At 44.0% G+C, this 20,215-nt stretch overlaps 1 protein-coding gene across 3 annotated transcripts; it reads right to left on the reverse strand.

Moving 5' to 3' along the window:
• Positions 1-291: 291 nt before the first annotated feature.
• On the reverse strand, positions 292-19,348 carry rfc3 (replication factor C (activator 1) 3). Of its 3 annotated transcripts, none has more exons than XM_060908229.1 (9): positions 19,130-19,348; positions 11,902-12,039; positions 11,688-11,755; positions 11,502-11,599; positions 11,184-11,365; positions 3,444-3,580; positions 3,155-3,253; positions 704-773; positions 292-570 (listed from the first exon to the last, which is right to left on the reverse strand). In XM_060908229.1, the coding sequence occupies exons 1-9, from the start codon at positions 19,214-19,216 to the stop codon at positions 379-381; spliced, it is 1,071 nt and encodes a 356-aa protein (XP_060764212.1). In that variant the 5' UTR covers positions 19,217-19,348; the 3' UTR covers positions 292-378. The 3 variants fall into 3 exon arrangements, with proteins under 3 accessions (XP_060764212.1, XP_060764214.1, XP_060764213.1); XM_060908231.1 differs by lacking the exon at positions 19,130-19,348 and adding an exon at positions 18,333-18,448; XM_060908230.1 differs by lacking the exon at positions 19,130-19,348 and adding an exon at positions 13,258-13,342.
• Positions 19,349-20,215: the final 867 nt, after the last annotated feature.

The raw sequence follows: 20,215 nt of genomic DNA on the forward strand, positions 1-20,215 counted from the left end.
TGGAAAATTCTGTGAAAATAATAAAGATGTTCTGCACTCCACTAAAAGTAGAGGAGAAAACAAAAAAAAAAACCCTCATCACACATTTCATGTTGAAATTCAAATTTCTGATGCATGACAGAGTTTTCACTTCATCCATCCATCCATCCAAACTCTCCAACCCTCATATTAACCAACGTGTCTAATCTAAAATACACAGCATTTAAAAAAAATTGACATTCTGGGATATTTACATCTCAAATAATACCAAAAACACCCTGCATATTGACATGAAAACAAACATGAACCGGGTGAAAATCTTAAAAGGTCATGTTTATTACACAGAAAAATCTGCAGGTATTTTTCAGCCAAAACAAAAATATAGAAAGACGACAGAAATCAGAACATGAAGTTGTCAAGCCCATCCTCCATAAACTTCTTATAAATAGCCATGAACTTTGCCACGAAGGCCTCCAGGTGGTAAATGGCTTTGTTGCCCAGCTGTAGTCTGTGTTCGTAGTAGGCTGCCATTTGAGCCACCTCAGGTTTCAGATGGCCATCACAGTTACTGAGCAGCTCAGACACAAGTCCCTACATAGTGAAGAAACACAGAATGACTGTAAATCAAACTGCCTTGAAGGAAAATTTTAAGTGGATTTAAAACAGCTCTGAACTGACGAGCACATAAGGGAGTGTGACATGATCAGAAGTGGCCAGACTATACCTTCATGATGATTTCTGGTGGAATGCAGTGAGTTAGTAGTTCATAAAGTCTTGCCCGAACCTCCAAAAGCCTTGAAGGAAATGAACAAATTAAGACTTATCAATTAATTACATAACAGCCATAAAAAGGCAAACAAAAATCACTAAGACCAATGCTCAGAGTAAATAACTTTAAAACACAACAGCCTAAGAGTTTGACAATCGCAGGCCATGCTAATGGGAACACGTGTAAATCCTTTTTATCTCTAGTCCTTATGAATATCAGACCGTTGATACCAGAGGTGGACAAATCATTAGTGTGATTTCACGTACAGGCTATTATTTGTTTATTTATTTACTCCTAGTTAGAGTTGCAAAATTCCAGGAATTTTCAAAGGTGGAAACTTTCCATGGGAATTTTCGGGAAAAGACTGGGAATTTTGAAAGTGGACATCAATTAAGTAAGTAGAAAAAAATACTGTAGCATAATCTTGGTTAAAAGAGGCAGATTTATGGGAATAAAGTTGTGCATAGCACGCTGTTACTCACTCACATGGACAAAACATGTTATTTTCTCAGGAGCCATTGAAGCCACACCCCTTACATGCATTTTGCATCCCTCTATCACATGCACAATAACTTCTAGAATTCTGAAGAGCTAGAACTGTTTTAAATACAAACTGCCGAGATCACACATTACAGACAAAGGACTACATGCCATCAAGTAAGTTTTGAGGATGTTTGAGGATGATTTTTTATCTATTATGGTATTTAAGTAAAAATGAAAAAGGTATAGTAGAATAAATCTAGTGCTAATTTACTTGTAAATTAGAATTGTGCCATTTCATTGAAGTAGTTAGCTTGTGATGCTAGTTACAGCAAATTGTGCTAGCTTAATGGGAAACCAGATAAGCTAAATGAAAGCTTCCTATGAACATTTCATGTAAGAAAACTAAATTTAATGCTAGCTTACTGGTAAAAATAAATGTAAATGTAGAGAACATGCAAAATAGAACATGCAAAAATAAGGCTTGAGAAACTGTGTGTAAATGCATTGATATGCAAGACTTTATTTGACATTCAATACTTTTTTTTCGAAGGGGAAAACATTTTTCATTTTACATTCTGAATTTGAGTTTTTGAGTCACATCTTTCTGACTCAAAAACTCTCGAGTTACGGTCTGTCTGTTCTGTCCCATAAGTGGGAGCTGTAAGCAACATATTGGCAAACGTTCATGTTTTGTTCAATAAAAGAAATAAGCATTGATAAAGTTCTTCTTACAAATAAATCAGAGTCGTGTTTTAATTGTCTCCATTTTGCAATAATGTCTGCTGATGACAAAATAAAATGTTTATGACTTAATAATAAATAATTAAATAAATTATATATATAAAATTAAATAATTCCCCTAAATTACCGTAATTCCAGTGCTTTTTTTAAAAAAAAAAAAATTCCCAAAATTCCCGTACCAAAGTTTCCATGGAAACTTTCCAGAAACTTTCTGGGAACTTTCCGCCCCTTTGCAACCCTACTCCTAGTTGCCTGGCAAACATGCAATGAAAGAAAATAAAACCTTACTCTTACCGACTTTCCATAAGGTATGGTAGTTCTGTTTAAACTTAATGGGCTTTAAAGTGGTGTGATGAATGTTGATGCTGTAACTATAGTAAAAGCTACTCTTTTAGACATCAAGTGAGGCATGATGGTAGAACTTTTCTGACGAATCAGATTAATTACAAGCAGAGATTATCCCCCCCCAACTCTCACGGTTACCAGAGGACCAGCCCCCCACTGTAACCCTAGCTATGTAATAGGCGAGAGGCTGAGGACTACAGAAACGGAGATCGGCGCCGCCTAATGCGCCAAAAGGACTTTAGACTTAGAGATGATGGTTTTGAAACTGACCGATGTGAAACACTACCCATACTTGACATGCCATGCAAGAACTGGATACCGTGAACCAATTTTTTTTTTTCAGGAAAAATGTAATCTCATCTCATTATCTGTAGCCGCTTTATCCTGTTCTACAGAGTTGCAGGCAAGCTGGAGCCTATCCCAGCTGACTACGGGCAAAAGTCGCCAGGTCATCACAGAGCTGACACATAGACACAGACAACCATTCACACTCACTTTAGAGTCACCAGTTAACCTAACCTGCATGTCTTTGGACTGTGGGGGAAACCGGAGCACCCGGAGGAAACCCACGCGGACACGGGGAGAACATGCAAACTCCACACAGAAAGGCCCTCACCGGCCACGGGGCTCGAACCCAGAACCTTCTTGCTGTGAGGCGACAGTGCTAACCACTACACCACCATGCTGCCGACAAATGTAATGTGCTACATAATCTTTTACCAAGTCCCCCCCCTTCATGTGTATTAATACACTTAACTGGCACACAATAGGTGCAAATGTTCAAAGAGCCCCCGTTGCCTGGTAGTAAGACATAACACCCAGACATACAGGACCAACCTTTGCGGGCTCTGCTGATTGACGATGGCGTTAGCTGTCTCTCTGAGGTACACTTCCCAGTCTGTTTCAGGGATGTCCTGATCTGCAGAGAAAGGATACCTGAGGACACGGACAGAAAAATATCAGTTGTTTTTCCTTGCAGCAGGTACTGTTTATATAAACAAATGTCTACAGTTTCCTTTGATTTAAAAAATAAAAATGCATGTTTTGAGAAATACATATAAATCAGTTTCACAACAAAGCTCGACATCCAGTCCCGCCCCCGTCACAGTCATTGGCCCTCACTCACTGTTGCACTCGACAGGCCTCACACATGAGAAGAGCTTTACGAAGATTGCGGCCTGACTTCTCGGTGATCTGCCTGGCCAGCTCATTCGGGAGAACAAGCCCTTCCTTTTTGCACACACCTATCAGAACACTACACACCTGAAACAGAGAATTAGCCTGAACTGAAACACGTCTCTCACACACACACACACACACACAAACAAAACCTTTCAGTGATCAGTGAGCTGCATTCTAACATCCATCATGCTGTAACTGGATAGTATACTGAAGTTAAATTCTTGTATATAATGCTGAAATAGGGAGGTCATGAGATCCAGTGATAATCACATCTGTCATTTTGTATTTTCAAATAAACAATGAAAACATTTAACAAAAGACATAAGCAATACGCAACGAGTTAATATGGAATAACTTTCTTTGGGGACAGCTTTTACACACAGATGTGTCCCTGTTGCTCCGTTGTCTTCATGACCCCTCACAAATAAGAAACTGTCAAGAAGCTACGTGAGATGTATTAACATGAAGAGGCTCTTAAGCGCAGGGGTGGGAGTGGAGGGGAAAAAAAAAAAATAATAATCACAAGACTGAAACTTTGTGTCTTCATCAAGTGCTGCAAAGTGGCCGTGGGGGAGAGTGCGGGAGGGGGCTCTGCAGGGCCTCCCCCAGAACCTTTTGCATTTCTAGTGCGATCTCAGCCAAAATTTTACTGCTTGGAAGGCATCACAATTTGGCTGAAATAGCACTAGAATGCACCAGAGAGCCTCACTACTGGACCTAAGAGTTTAGAAAGAAAACACAACATACTGGTATTTCTGAGCAATTTTAATAAGTAATAAACAAAATAACAAATTAACCCGAGTTGAACTTCTTACTGACTTTATTAGTGAGCATCACGAGGAGAAAAGAAATTGCTGTAAGAAAGCCTGAGTGGGGCGGCACGGTGGTGTAGTGGTTAGCGCTGTCGCCTCACAGCAAGAAGGTCCGGGTTCGAGCCCCGGGGCCGGCAAGGGCCTTTCTGTGCGGAGTTTGCATGTTCTCCCCGTGTCCGCGTGGGTTTCCTCCGGGTGCTCCGGTTTCCCCCACAGTCCAAAGACATGCAGGTTAGGTTAACTGGTGACTCTAAATTGACCGTAGGTGTGAATGAGAGTGTGAATGGTTGTCTGTGTCTATGTGTCAGCCCTGCGATGACCTGGCGACTTGTCCAGGGTGTACCCCGCCTTTCGCCCGTAGTCAGCTGGGATAGGCTCCAGCTTGCCTGCGACCCTGTAGAAAGATAAAGCGGCTAGAGATAATGAGATGAGAAAGCCTGAGTGTATATGTGGAGGTCTATTCTTAAACCATAGACACATCTCATATATTCTACGAGATTTATCTATGGCATATGGCTAGGCTATTATCACAATACGTAAGCTTCTAAAAGCTAATCGGCTATAATCGTGATAAAACATCGTTTACTGTTTACCTGGAATTGACAGCTACAACCAGTCACAGAATTACCTGCACTTCAGCACCTGGGAGAGTGAGTGTGAGCCTGTGCGGCAAAGACGCTTCTGTGGTTGGCATTCTCTGCATGTTTACAAAGTGATTTTTTTTTCCCATTGGAGCCGCAGTTTATGGTATGAGAACACAAAGCCCGACCTGGCAACTGGAGCTTGACACCACTTTTTTTTTTTACACACAGCCAATAAATGTCCCAATACACAATCCTCCTCTATCTTATTTTCATTCAAGTTATGACACGGTAAAATCCCCAAAGCTGTAATATCCACTCCACTTACAATCTCTGTCTCCATTTGATCACAAAACAATAAAGCAGTAGTCTCCAAGTTTAGCAGAATAAAAGGGTACGAGGCAGAGAATAGGAGGGTGCAATTAAAAAGGCTGAAGCCCTTGACCGAGAACCATAGGCGAGAAAAATGGAAAACCGGGTTTATCTGAGACACAGTTTCAAGGCTGGATTTGGGGAGGAATTTCAAAATTTATTGTAAACAGCAAAATAGAGTCTGAAGTGATGGGAATCAATGCTAAAAATTTTAATAGAACTGCCATATAGTAATGAATCAAAAACAAATTAAACAATACAAAACTTTATACATTTTCGATGTTTACAAAATCAAGTAACAGTTACAATAACTTGATTTTGGGTTGTTTTATAATCAGGGTACGCAAGCTAAAAATCACATTTAACACTTATTATCTTCAATATCAAAAGGCTTGACTAAATAAACTTGGTTGTTTATTGTAGCCCTGTGATAGCTCTATTTACCATGCAAAAAAAATTGGTGATAACATTATTTTTGGTGAATGTATGGCAATATATGTCATATTTAGCAAAATTACTCGTGTCATTTAGAAAAAGTGCTTTTTTGACCACAGGTAGCTCCAGAAGGGATGCACTTAATCATTCTTTATACCATTAAACAAATATTTGGTTCCATATCATTGGAAACATAGTTAAGTTTTAATGTTGAATGCCAGTAAGTTTTCAGACTATTTTGATCAAATTAGTATGTAATTGTGTCAAAAAAATGTCCTCTCCGAGACAGACAGCTAATGTTTCAATATAAAATAACATATCTAAAATGATTATTTTCATTCTAAAATGTGGTCAAGATATTGGGACATAAATATTAGAGACAACTAACACAAAGCTTACAGCCTTATATTTAAAAGCACTATGGAAGTAGTGGATTCTGAATTGTCAAAAAAAATTGTCCTGTTCGAGAATCACTTCATTTGTTTCTCCCATCTTATAGCAGATTACACAAAACTACCATACACACACGTCAAAAAATTACCTGAAATCTGTTCTTTAACTTGTCCTTCACTTAAAAAGTGGTACAAGAACCAGTTTGAATCAATTTGAATTTTGGACCCCTGTGACACAAACTTTGTACCCTGATTGGAAAACAACCCTTTTGTAAACATCAAATATGTTTTGTATAGTCAAATGTCTTTTTGATTCATTATTCAATTTCTGAACAGTCGGAGTATTGATCGAATCCTAAAGCTTCTATAAGCGTCTCTGTAGTGATATCAGGTACTGAACTTGATTCAGGTTGTTTAGATGTTCGATCTTCCCCTTTATCCTTCTTTTGTTTGAAAGGAACCGCTCTGCTGCCTTTTGCACAAGTCTGTTCACTTCAGATGAATTCAAATTAGGGATATAAATAAAGCATGTGATCTCTCCTTTATATTAAGGAGGTTCAGAGTCCAAAAGATTTTTCAGATATTTTTTGAAAAAAAAAAAAAAAAAAAAGTCAGTATTTTCATTTAGCATTGCACTATACAAGTTATAATAAGTGAATCTATATTTATCTGATGAGTGACCATTCTTGCAACAGCAACTGTACAAAAACAAATGCATATAAACTCATGTTTATAATTTTAACAATTACAGTTAACATTAACTGCATGACAGATGTCAAGTCTCAATATGTGACTCCCCTATGAGGATATGCTGCATTCCATCACAAGTCAAAATGTAGAAAAATGTCAATGCGTCAAGCGTGCCGAGTGGGCGGGTTTGACCCAAAACAGGCCGTATGGACCCTTTTCACGTGACGTCACGACAAACGCGGCCGCCATTTTGGACATGTACTACCAGTAGTTTGCCACAGCCAGCATTGAGGAACAGCAGCAAAGAAAGTGTTTATTTTCAGCAAGACTTCCATCATGCCACTATATTGTTGTGCACCTGGATGTATCAACAAACAAGGCAAGGGTTATCATTTTATCGGATCCTGGTAGATGCTGACCGACGGAGAAGATGGATTGCGGCATACCAACGCTTGTGTAGTGACCACTTTGTTGGAGGTAAGACGAATAAAATTAGCCAGAAAAGGCATTACATTGCTGTTAACATTCTGTGGCGGCGAGTGTGTAACCAAATAGGTTAAAATAACCCATTGTAACCTCTGTTCTTCTGTAGTAGCTATTAGCTAACGACATTAGCTAGCGTTGTGTTCCTTTGCTGTTGGTAGACTGTAGGACAGATCAGAGGCAGTGTCCTACAAACAGCGCTTAATTTGAGGGGGAGCAAGCCGGAGTGCGCTCCGGAACCTCGGGCGTTGGCTCCGGCAGCTATTTACACTGGATCCGGTGATCCGACACCTCTTTTGACTATGTAACAAAAAAAACAAACAAACAAATAATTAAATAAAACAAATGCAAGTTTATTTAGTGTTAATGTCTGATTTTGATATCTGTCTTGTTGGTGATTTCTCTCATGAAACGACATCCACAAAATATCTGCAGATGAACTTAATTTGCAGTGTTATTACAAAACATGCCCAGAAGCGCAGCGCGCGCCCCCCTCCCCCCTCTTTTTTTCCGCACCGGAGCCGCTCATCCTCTGCACTCCGGGACCTCCCACTTTACAAATTAAGCACTGCCTACAAATAAGTGTTCAAAACAAGAGGAACATGTATTTGTCTCTTAAATCCAGGCCGTTCCCTGTAATCTGTAACAACGGTTGGAGAAAGTAATGGCAAATAGTGAGTGCACAAACCATAGAAGGTAAACTGTACACAGCGCCAGGGCAGTGTGATGGTATGTCTACTTTTAGATTGTGTTAGCTTATCAATGAACACACTCGTCACTCGACGAGTTTCACGTCTTTACGACGGATACTTAAATGTGTGTTAGGTATTATTGTTGCAGTCTAAGCAGTCATTGTAGCAGCTAGATGAGCAAGAACCAAAAGGGTCTGTGCCATAAACCGTTATTTCTGTACGGCGTTGCTAATGTGTCGTTACTGTTATTTCTCCCTCTGCTCGCCCTGTAAATGCCCTACGTCGCTGGATAGTGAAGGTGTTTTCTGCATCTCGCTCCTTTTTCCTTGTATGTTCTCCGTTTGTCGCCTTCCTCGCATTCAAACCAATTCGAGCCGAAGTCCGCTACATGTCCAAAATGGTGGTCGCGTTTACGAAGGTCACGTGACTGAAAAGGGTCTATATAATGTATATTTATATTTAGCTGACCAGCATTTATACATGGACCCGTACACAGACGTATTTCACTCGATAATCATAGTGATGGCTAAAATTACAGACTTACCCATGGGTCAAGGCCTTTTTGAAAACCAGGCATATAACATGCCGCTCTGCTTCTTAGTCGCCGTTTCTAGCCATGTGGTAGCGCGGCTCAATCACAGCACACAAAACACTGTCAACACCTTGTCAGCCAATCAGGTTACAGCTTAGTTACAGCACACGACAACATAACGGCTGTCTCTATTTCCTATGGACGTTTAGTATTTGGCCATTATTTAGTTGAATAAAACCTAGTTTCACGTCACACGCTGCTCAGTTTTGTACACATGCGTAACAAAAAATAATTTTTGTTTACTCAATGAAAAATAGACGGCGGCAAATCCTACTACAGACGGCGATTTGCTGCTGCCACCGACCAGCTACTTTTGAGACCTCTGATAAAGGTTTCCCAAATCAACATGTCAGCAACTTCAAATCAATATTAGTGTTCCCTGTGGCCGATTTTTTTTTTTAATTTGAGCTGAAACGTTCGTCTACTCTGCCAGCGCTGCCGTGATTGAAAATCACGTGACTGTATTCCTGCGTGCTGACTAGCCAAAGCTTAAAAAAAAAACAACAACAAAAAAAAAAACACTTCAGAATTTTTTCAAAAGACGGAAATCTGTCTGCAGATGGAAATTTCCCACCCCTGTAAAAGTGTATTCATGTTGAAACAGATCTTCATAGCCACCTACAGTACAGTGCAAAAGTCTTAGGCACCCTATTTTTTTCATACAAACTTTGTTATAGATTTCTATTTTATGACTTCTACATTATCGAGTCAGTACAAAAACATTTGTTCCAAACATTCGTTTCCCAGCACAAAATTAAATGTTACAGAAAAAAAAAAGTTTGTAACTGAGCAGCATATTCCATTATAGACTGGTACCAAAATTCAAAAAAGTGCTTATTTAAGGAGTTAAAGGCATTTTTGAGACAAAGTCGGCAAACAGTCTTATTTTGCCAATTTGGGTGTGCTGAATTCAAATCTGCAATATGCCGAGCTCTATCTGACCTCTGTTGACCTCTAGAGGTCATTGAACTTTGGGCCTGTAAACGTCTCAGCTGAACCCAGTTTCTCAGCTTTCTAAGGAATGAAATGTACTAAAATGATTAATGAAGTTAGCAAATGGCCTTGTTTGTTAAATGTTTGGGTGCTGAATTCATTTTTCATTTGTAAAACGACATATGACCTCTGATAACCTCAAGGTAACCTCAAAACTTGGCCTATAGGCCTATGCATTTAACGGCATTTTTAAACTGACTTTACTCCCCCAAAAAGAATATGAACAGACAAAAAACAAATAGAAAGGAACAAATACAACATTAAATGCCAGTCCATGTACATGTGACTTACTTTTCACAATGAGAATGCCTAGGCGATCACCTTACATAACATTGCATTACATTTAGCGGTTATTGTTTATACAAAGCTACTGAAAAAAGGACAGATTCAGCAGCATACAAAATGTGGGGGCATACAGGGTATACAGGTTAATCAGGGTTAGTATATATGAGAGTTTTTTTCTTTGTTGTTTGTTTTTTGTAAAGGCTTTACCCCGTTTAAAACAAAAAACAAAGAAAAAACTCTCATATATACTAACCCTGATTAACCTGTATACCCTGTATGCCCCCACATTTTGTATGCTGCTGAATCTGTCCTTTTTTCAGTAGCTTTGTATAAACAATAACCGCTAAATGTAATGCAATGTTATGTAAGGTGATCGCCTCGGCATTCTCATTGTGAAAAGTAAGTCACATGTACATGGACTGGCATTTAATGTTGTATTTGTTCCTTTCTATTTGTTTTTTGTCTGTTCATATTCTTTTTGGGGGAGTAAAGTCAGTTTAAAAATGCTGTTAAATGCATAGGCCTATAGGCCAAGTTTAATGACCTTGAGGTTATCAGAGGTCATATGTCGTTTTACAAATGAAAAATAAATTCAGCACCCAAACATTTAACAAACAAGGCCATTTGCTAACTTCATTAATCATTTTAGTACATTTCATTCCTTAGAAAGCTGAGAAACTGGGTTCAGCTGAGACGTTTACAGGCCCAAAGTTCAATGACCTCTAGAGGTCAACAGAGGTCAGATAGAGCTCGGCATATTGCAGATTTGAATTCGGCACACCCAAATTGACAAAATAAGACTGTTTGCCGACTTTGTCTCAAAAATGCCTTTGGGTGTCACAATTCTGGATTTTGGTACCAGTCTATTAAGAGGCCACTTTTCAGATTTAAAAAAAAGAAAACAATGAAGGCTACTGGGTTTTGGTGCAAAATTAAGCAGCGAGTGTGACAGTCAAAGTGTCCAGAAGAACTGTGGCTGGTTCTGCAAGATGCTCCGTAAAACCTACAGCTCATTTCCTTATCAAACTGCACTCATTGTACCTGAGACTACTTTTTTTTTTTTTTTTAAAGCGAAGGGTCGTCTCACACCAAATACTGACTTTGTTTCATTTATTATGGCTTACTGCTGTTTATAGTATTTTTTTAATGTTGAAACACTTCATTATTTTTAAGCCATTTCTGGTCTGCAGCATTTCTTTACATGTGCCTAAGACTTTTGCACAGGACTGTAGATATCAGCCTAATTTCACCCACTGAGATTGCTAGTGAATGTAACCTGCCTGACTTTCCGACTGCCTCGCCATCAAACATAAGAGCCTGTGTTATAGGTGATGGCTTGAGGGGTTAGTGTAGTTACCTCCTCAGTGCTGGGCAGTGGCACTCTCACAGCCAGGCACCTGCTCCTGATGGGAGAGATCACTTTAGAGGTGGAGTTGCAGCACAGGATGAGGCGACAGGTGGCCATGTACTTCTCCATGGTACGGCGCAGGGCATGCTGTGCGTCTTTGGTGAGCCGGTCGACCTCCGTCAGCAGCACCACTGCAGTTAAGAGGAGCACATGAGACATTCTGCACCGTACAAAATTTGATAAGCAGTACGTGTGCAAGCAATAGTGATAAAAATACAAGCAGATACAACTCTTTCAAATGTAATCAAAATGAAAATCTGTACTGACCTTTGAACTCCCTCTGTGTGCTGGACTGTATCTGCTGTGACTGAGCCACTGTTTTGATCAGCTCTTGGATGACGACACGGTCACTTCTCCCTGCATCACTACAACACCAATGGGTCAGGCACCAGTCGAACCATGAGAATAGTGACTCAGTTAAAATAATGGCACCCCGAGTGTGTCGCAGCTTACCTTGGATTCACCTCCAAATGGTAGTTACTGGCAAGTGTGTTGATTTCAATCTTTTTTTTCGATGGAGCCTGTACGGGGAAATATTTATCAATACGTTCATCAGAACCTACACGAGAGATGATTAAACCTATCACTGCTTACTTACAAAGTTAGTCAGTCACTGATAACTCCTAAATGCTTGGGGAAGTATTCTGAACATAATGATAGTTCTTACTACAACGGACTGGTGCTCAATCCGGAGCTTCTCCACCCCACTACCATACAGCTCACGGAGGAGACACATAATTCTTGTCTTTTTGCCAGCGCCAGACGGACCATAAACAAGCAGGTGCGGGAAGTCGCCACATTGTACCTGAACAAAACATCATAGGAATAAAGCACACTTATAGTCATGCGCAACAATAATATTCAATTAGAAAAGCAGACTGTATATAGGAAATGTCTTGCACGCTACAATTGTACTCGATATTGAACTTCTGAAAGGAAAATATTCCAACAAAATGGTCAGAAAATGATTATTATTAACAAGATTTCAGATCCTCTGGTCACATTTTATTGTCCATTTGGCAAGTATTTAATCATTATTGTAGAATTCACAAAAGTAAACGTATCTCCTTTAGGATTACGCACAGAATTTATCTGGTGAAAGACACTTTAAATAGTTCTCATCTCATTATCTCTAGCTGCTTTATCCTGTTCTACAGGGTCGCAGGCAAGCTGGAGCCTATCCCAGCTGACTACGGGTGAAAGGCGGGGTACACCCTGGACAAGTCGCCAGGTCATCACAGGGCTGACACATAGACACAGACAACCATTCACACTCACATTCACACCTACGGTCAATTTAGAGTCACCAGTTAACCTAACCTGCATGTCTTTGGACTGTGGGGGAAACCGGAGCACCCGGAGGAAACCCACGCGGACACGGGGAGAACATGCAAACTCCACACAGAAAGGCCCTCGCCCGCCACGGGGCTCGAACCCAGGACCTTCTTGCTGTGAGGCAACAGCGTTAACCACTACACCACCGTGCTGCCTCCGCTTTAAATAGGTTTAAGTTAAATATTAAGTACAATTCATTTTCTGGGAGAATACTGAACATGTATTTTGTATCTATTCTGTTCATTCTCAATCTTGGAGGAGGAGAAGAGTGGAATTTCTTAACCAGAGGCTTAATGCAAATACAGGCTTCTTGCCAAAAACATATCTTTAAATAACAAGAGGACAAATGTAAGTTATTGATTTGCTTTTAATAAGGTTTTTAGCCCCATGCTTAAATATGAATAAAGTTGACCAAACAACTTCCGGCTTTTTTTGTTGTCTGATCACTGGTCTCCTAAACTGTAAAAACTCCACAGAAAGACAAAGAAATTACAGTAGACAGTTAAAAACATGGAAATAAATGTCCTAAAACAAATAAAGGATATCCATTGCCTCCCCCCCCTTTTTTTTTTTTTTTACTGTATTTAGTCACAGAAACACAGCTTGGGCTTCCTCTGGCCAGATGTTCACGGTCACAGAAATATAGCCACCATATTTATTTGTAATATTTAATTCTAAAAGCTCTCACAAACGCTAGTTACGAATGTAACTGTGGTTCTATGAATGCCGGATGACCGCCAGAGGCGGCACAGCCTGTGGATGGTATCCTTCGCGTAGCGCAAGTCGAGACTTATACCAACAAAGAAGTCGTGATGACGTACCTCATGCATAAGAGGCACTGCAGCACGTCATTCGTCCTCGGAAAACTTCTCGCGGTTGCGATGTCCGAGTGACTGGGAACTCTGGCGGTCATCCGGCATTCATAGAACCACAGTTACATTCGTAACTAGCGTTCTATTTCATGCCTCCTGACCGCCAGAGGCGGCACAGCCTGTGGATGACTAATACCAGCACTGTCATGAGGACGAGTATGTCAATCCATAATTGAAAGAATGGCAGGCCCAAGGCTTGTAGGTGATGCCACATTTACCCTATAAAACCTGGTGAATGTTGAAGGGCCAGACCATGTTGCTGCTGCACAGATGTCAGATAGCGGGGTTCCCCTCAGGGCTGCCCATGAGGTAGCCAAGCTCCTGGTGTTGTGGCACATTACACTGCCCACTGGTAGGGAATCAGCTGACTTGTGTGCAAGGGAAATCACCTCGCAAACCCAATGTGAGAGGCGCTGTTTAGATACAGGCGAGCCAATTGCACCACCTCCATAAGTGACAAACAGTTGGTCTGACCGTCTCGTGGCTTCGGTCCGAGACACATAGTGCCTCAAGGCTCGCACAGGGCATAGGTCTAGACGGTCCTCATAAGAAGCAAGCTCAATGGATTGGTTAATAAAGGATGGAGATAGAACCTTCGGCAGAAAGGCTGGGTTTGGCCATAGCGTAACGCCAGATAGATTTGGTCCCCATCTCATACAATCTGGGCTGACTGAGAGTGCGTGTAACTCACTCACACGTTTTGCCGAGACCATAGCTAAGAGAAAAACGGTCTTCAAGGAAACCCATCTCATGTCCGCTTCAGCCAATGGTTCGAAAGGGGCCTGGCACAGAGAGTCTAGTACGCGATGCAAATCCCACTGAGGGCTGCGAGGGGCTCTGTAGGGGTGGAGGCGTCTAGCGCCCCTAAGAAAGTTGCGGATGAGACTATGTGCACCAATAGTCGCACCCTCCACTTTATCATGCCTCGCAGAGATAGCTGCTACATAGACTTTCACGGTAGATGGGGATTTACCCTCATCAAGTAGTTTCTGTAGAAACTTGAGCAGTACGGGTATAGGACAACCCGTGGGAGAAACGCTTACGGTCTCACACCACGTCTTGAACAATTTCCAGCGGTTGTCATACAACGACCTAGTTGAGGGGGCCCTCGCGTTCTCTAAGGTATTGATGACCGCTGGGTCAAACTCTAACAGAGGGTTGTCGGGCCCAAGGGCCACACCCACAGCTGGAGACGTTCCGGGCAGGAGTGCCAAACTTTGCCCTCCATCTGAGACAGTAGGTCCCTTCTGAGCGGTAGTTGCCACGGAGTTCCGGTCAGCAGGGAATGAAGCACAGCAAACCACGGTCTCGCTGGCCATCGCGGAGCCACCAGCAGAACACGGTGACAGCACTGGCGTATCCGAAGTAGCACCTCCAGAAGGAGGGGAATCGGTGGAAAGGCATACAGCAGTTCGTCCGGCCACTCGTGTGCCATGGCGTCCAAGCCCAGTGCTTCGTCCTCCTGCGTGCGAGAGAACCACTTTTGGCAGTGTGTGGACTCTTTGCTGGCAAACAGGTCCACCGCTGCTGTACCAAAGCGATCCCAAACCTGCTGTACCACCTGTGGGCTCAGGCGCCACTCCCCCGGGTCGAGGCGTTGTCTCGACAGGGAGTCTGCCACCGCATTCAGTTTCCCTGGCAAGTGGACTGCCCTGAGGGATGCCAGCCTGGGGAAGGCCCACTTCAGTAGAGATTGAGTTAAGCGAAAAGCAGTGGGGGATCGTGTTCCCCCCTGGTGGTTGATGTTGTACACCGTCGTCACATTGTCTGATCTGACCAGTACGTGGCGCCCCTGTAGGTATGGCATAAGGTGTTTTAGAGCCAGGTGTACTGCTCTGATTTCGAGGAGATTGACGTGTTCGCCCATCTCTCCTTTGCTCCACAACCCACTGACTGCTCTGTGTTGCCATACTGCGCCCCACCCTGTAAGAGAGGCGTCTGTAGTCACAATCTCCCTGTGTGTGGGTGCTGCACCAAGCGGAACACCTGATGTTAAAAAGGTCTCCTTCCGCCATGGGCTGAGGGCAGACATGCAATGTTCTGTGATAAGAACGGGTGTCTTCCTGTGACGGGTCACGTCGAGGCCGAGGCCAATCAGCCATATTTGCAGAGGCCGGAGTTCCAGCAGACCCAAGGGGAGGATCTGGGCTGCTGCTGTGAGCATACCCTGGAGCCGCAGTAGTATTCTGAAACGTAGTCTTCGTCCCACCCGTACTCGTGACAGTAGTGAAGTGATGTTCGCTACACGCCGGCTGGTCAAGGACGCGGACATTGTCTGTGAGTCTAGGATCATGCCAATGAATTGAGCCAATTGGCTCGGGATAAGTGTGCTCTTTTCTAAATTGATTGTCAGTCCCAGTTCTGAGACATGGCTCTGCAGTGTTGCTATATCTGCTAGGCTGCGTTCCCTCGTCGGGGAACAGACTAACCAGTCGTCCAGGTATGGTAGAATCCTCATACCTGACTCCATGAGGGGGGACAGTACTGCCTGTATGCATCTCGAGAAGACTCTGGGTGACAGAGCGAGGCCGAACGGGAGTACCCTGAATTGGAACAGACGGCCCTGGAAGGCAAAGCGGAGGAACCGACGATGTGCTGGTGCCACCGGGATATGAAAGTAGGCGTCTTTCAAATCCAGGGTAGTAAACCATTCCGCTGGGGAGATTACCTTCAGAACGTCTGCTGTGTGCAGCATCTTGAATGGCATTTTCTTTAGGTACTTGTTTAAGCCCCGGAGGTCTAGAATTGGGCGGAAACCGCCGTCTTTTTTTTGGAACGACAAAATAAACTGAACAGAAGCCGTTGAAAGTAGGAGAACACTCTACTTCCTCTATGGCCCCTTTCTGCAGAAGAACGGTTATCTCCGACTGGAGAACCAGAGATCTTGTTGAACTTTTTACAATTGTGGGCCTGAGACGGGCCTTTGGAGGGGGCCGACGTCTGAACTGCAGTCTGTAACCCTCTGACACTGTTTTTAGAACCCATGGGTCGCGAACGATTCTGGCCCATGCGGCCAGTTGAGTCTCTGTGTACAGTCCAACCGTCGGCCCGGGGCCTTCAGCGGGGAGTGCGATTGGGCTTCGCTCCACTGTTAGTGGGGGTGGAGCGGGGCATGGGATATGCCTGGCGGCGAAAGGGTGCAGAGCCCCTGGGGGCATGTCTGTTCTCCCTTTGCCGTTGAGGTGCCGCGCGCTGGGGGGATGAGAATTCCCGCCGTGGTGCTGGGGGCTGCGGTGCTCGGAAGCGAGTCACCTGTGATAAGCCCACCTGCTGTTTCCGTGTTTCCGAAACTAGGGCGCGGCGTTCCAGAGCGTCCTTAGCGGCTAGCCCGAACAGTTGGCCAGGTATGAGGGGCAGCTCCCGTAGGGTGGCTCTGCACGCGTCCGGGAGTGGCGTTTGCGAAAGCCAGACCTGGCGGCGAGCGCGCACTAATACCGCCATCAGACGCCCTAACTCCTGGGTCATGAAGCCCACGCCCTGTAGGGTGGCTTCAATCGCCTCACGTACAGCCGGATCTGAGTCTGCCTTCAGCAGGGAAGACTGCGCGGCCAGAAGAAGGTGAGAAATCGTATTGTCGATCCTTCCAATGCGCGCCGCATGATTGTAGGCTCGAACAAGATCATCGTCTGTGCGCCTACAGGCCTTGCTTGGACAGCGTACCTGGGGACGTACTGCCTCGTCTGGGGAGACCACCAGAGACGCCACACAGGGATCCACCGCTGGCATTGTATCCAATCCAAACAGGCCTGCATCAGCCATGTTACTCATAGCGCGTGCCACAGAGGTGGGGTGGGAACGTGCAGCTGCAGTTTTAAACGCCGTCTGGAACTCGTCCACAAAGGCGTCACATTTTGGGATGATGGAGGAGGCGTCCACCGAGGGCTGCCTGAAGTAGGCGCTCACACCAGCGTTAGATTGCAGCGGCTGTAGCCCACGTTGTACTAGCGCCGCAGTAATTGTGGCCAGCAAGGATTGGGGGCCGAGAGTCCCGCCATCCCCATTTTTGTCGGAAAAAACGCTGGAGGGGGCATCGTCAGAGGAAATGCCCGAGCGAGGAGAGCCAGGCAGCTCAAGGGAATCGTCTTCCACTGGATTAAAGAGAGAGTCAGTGGCGGCAGTGGAGAGTGTATCGTCCTCCACGTCTGGCTCCTCTCGGGCAGGCAGGGTGGGAGCAGTAGCCAGGGTACCACCTGCTGGTGGTATGGTCTGCATGTTTGCCTGAGGGGGTTGGAGCTGAAGCAGTAACGTCTCTATTCGGCTTACAGCCGAGGAGAGATCGTCTACCCGTTTGTTGAGCACAGAAGTGGAGTGCGATTTCGCCTTCTTCTTGGCTGGCTGCGCAGCCTGAAGGCCTGTGCTGCCGCGTTTCACGGCTTTGTGGGCACCTGCGGCAATATGCTCGGTTGTCGAGAGCAGCGCGTCACTTTTGGCCAATAACTCGGTAAGTCTGGCCTCTCTTACCGTGAGCGGTAGGACGGCACAGCTTGGGCAAGGGTTCGTCAAAGCTGAGCGAAGGTGAGCGGTGCCTAGACAAGACGGGCATTCTAAATGACCGTCCTCAGATGCAAGTGGTGCAAAGCACGTTTTGCATGTGAGGGAAAGGACATCCATCATAGCGCAACTAACGCAAACCCGAACTAACACACGACGCAATAACAATAATGTAGATCAAACACCGAATACACAATGCTAACACGAGTGACAGGGCTAACGAGTTGGCTAGCTAGCTAGTCAGACACGGGGAGAGCCACCGTGCTAACTAGGGAATACACCACACTTGTCAACAAAACGGGGAAAACCACCGCGGGGATGTGAGTGTGTGTGTGCGGGGGTGAACACGGGGTGAACCGCCGTGCACTTCCGATCACGGGAAGAGCCTCCGTGAGCTTACCTTTCTTGTTCCTTTCCTTCTTTTTTTTTTTTTTTTTAGAATATAAATTCCTTCACGGGGGAACCGCCGTACAGGATTCCGGTAATCCGGTAATTAACTTGGGATGCTCGAATCAAGCGCGAGAAGAATAAGAGGACGAATGACGTGCTGCAGTGCCTCTTATGCATGAGGTACGTCATCACGACTTCTTTGTTGGTATAAGTCTCGACTTGCGCTACGCGAAGGATACCATCCACAGGCTGTGCCGCCTCTGGCGGTCAGGAGGCATGAAATAGAACGCCTCTCACTGGTGTATTAGAAGGTGAAAAAATTGTGATCAAACTGCGTTCAATTCAGTGGTTTAAACCCAGTGTAAACCAGCTGGAGATGGGGCTAAACCACCGTAACCAGCTTTACTTGGGAAATGTCACATTCATCAGAGGAAATGGAGTAAAACACAACACGGTTTTCTTAACCCCATGCAATGCAGATTTGTTTTGCTTTTACGTGAAGCATTTTATGTATATTCAAGCTGCAACTGTTTTTTTTAAGTTAACTTTGTATAGCTAACAAATTAAAAAAAAAGTTTGTCTCTCTCTTCGGTATAATAATTTAGCCGTTATATCAGCCTTCGCACTAACTCGTATGCTATTCCTGTGTTTAACTGCTAGTCCAGGAACAGTGCATTAGAGATAGAAACACAAGTTAAATTTATATCCGAGAATTTACACAACTCATATTTTATGTCTCTCAGCTCGTTACAGAACAAACAGCACCAGGCTAACTCGCAAATATACCGGGCCTTGTTCAGTCCTTACCAGGTTTTTTAACTGATTTGCTTGATCTTTGTGATAGTCCAGTTTCGCCAAAGATGTTGGTCTGTATTTATCAACCCATAAACTCATATTGTTTCAGAAGTGACTAAACTCTTCAGTAGTTATGTGTCTAAGCCGCTAGCCTGATCGCTATTGCTGCTGCCGCGAAATATAACAAACCCGCGCGCAAACACAGCGGTCACATGACTGTAGTACGGAAGCCGCGGAGGGACAGTGATAGCGTTTGGTAGTAGACACACGAATGTGTTTCAGTGCATCGTCACCACTGAGCTCTACGTAAAATATCTAGCGAGCTCATTGGCCAGTCAGAGTGAAGCCATCTGGCCGCCATATTACCACACCCAACGGATCGGCACGAATATCTCTGCCTAGGAAACTACACAAAATTGGACATGTTTCTCTCTCTCTCTCTCTCTCTCACACACACACACACACAACTGGACATGTTCTCTCTCTCTCACACACACAACTGGACATGTTTTCTTTCTCTCTCACACACACAAAACTGGACATGTTCTCTCTCTCTCTCTCTCTCACACACACACAACTGGACATGTTTTTTTTTCTCACACACACAAAACTGGATGTGTTTTCTCTCTCTCTCTCTCTCTCTCACACACACACACACAAAACTGGACAAGTTCTCTCTCTCTCTCACACACACACAAAACTGGACAAGTTCTCTCTCTCTCTCACACACACACACACACACACACACACACAAAACTGGACAAGTTCTCTCTCTCTCTCTCTCTCTCTCTCTCTCTCTCTCTCACACACACACACAAAACTGGACAAGTTCTCTCTCTCTCTCTCTCTCTCTCTCTCTCTCTCTCTCTCTCTCTCACACACACAACTGGACATGTTTTTTTTTTCTCACACACACAAAACTGGACAAGTTCTCTCTCTCTCTCTCACACACACACACACACACACACACAAAACTGGACAAGTTCTCTCTCTCTCTCTCTCTCTCTCTCTCTCTCTCTCTCTCTCTCACACACACACACACACACAAAACTGGACAAGTTCTCTCTCTCTCTCTCTCTCTCTCTCTCTCTCACACAC

This window comes from Neoarius graeffei, chromosome 25 (genome assembly GCF_027579695.1).
Source record: "Neoarius graeffei isolate fNeoGra1 chromosome 25, fNeoGra1.pri, whole genome shotgun sequence".
NCBI lineage: Eukaryota > Metazoa > Chordata > Actinopteri > Siluriformes > Ariidae > Neoarius > Neoarius graeffei.

Bases quoted from the DNA above. Each gene is read 5' to 3' on its own strand.
- rfc3 (XM_060908229.1), bottom strand. From the start codon at position 19,216: ATGAGTTTATGGGTTGATAAATACAGACCAACATCTTTGGCGAAACTG. The intron at 11,366-11,501 runs GTCAGTACAGAT...TCTTAACTGCAG, and splicing joins CACACAGAGGGAGTTCAAAG to TGGTGCTGCTGACGGAGGTC. The intron at 3,581-11,183 runs GTAACTACACTA...TCTCTGTTTCAG, and splicing joins CACTGCCCAGCACTGAGGAG to GTGTGTAGTGTTCTGATAGG.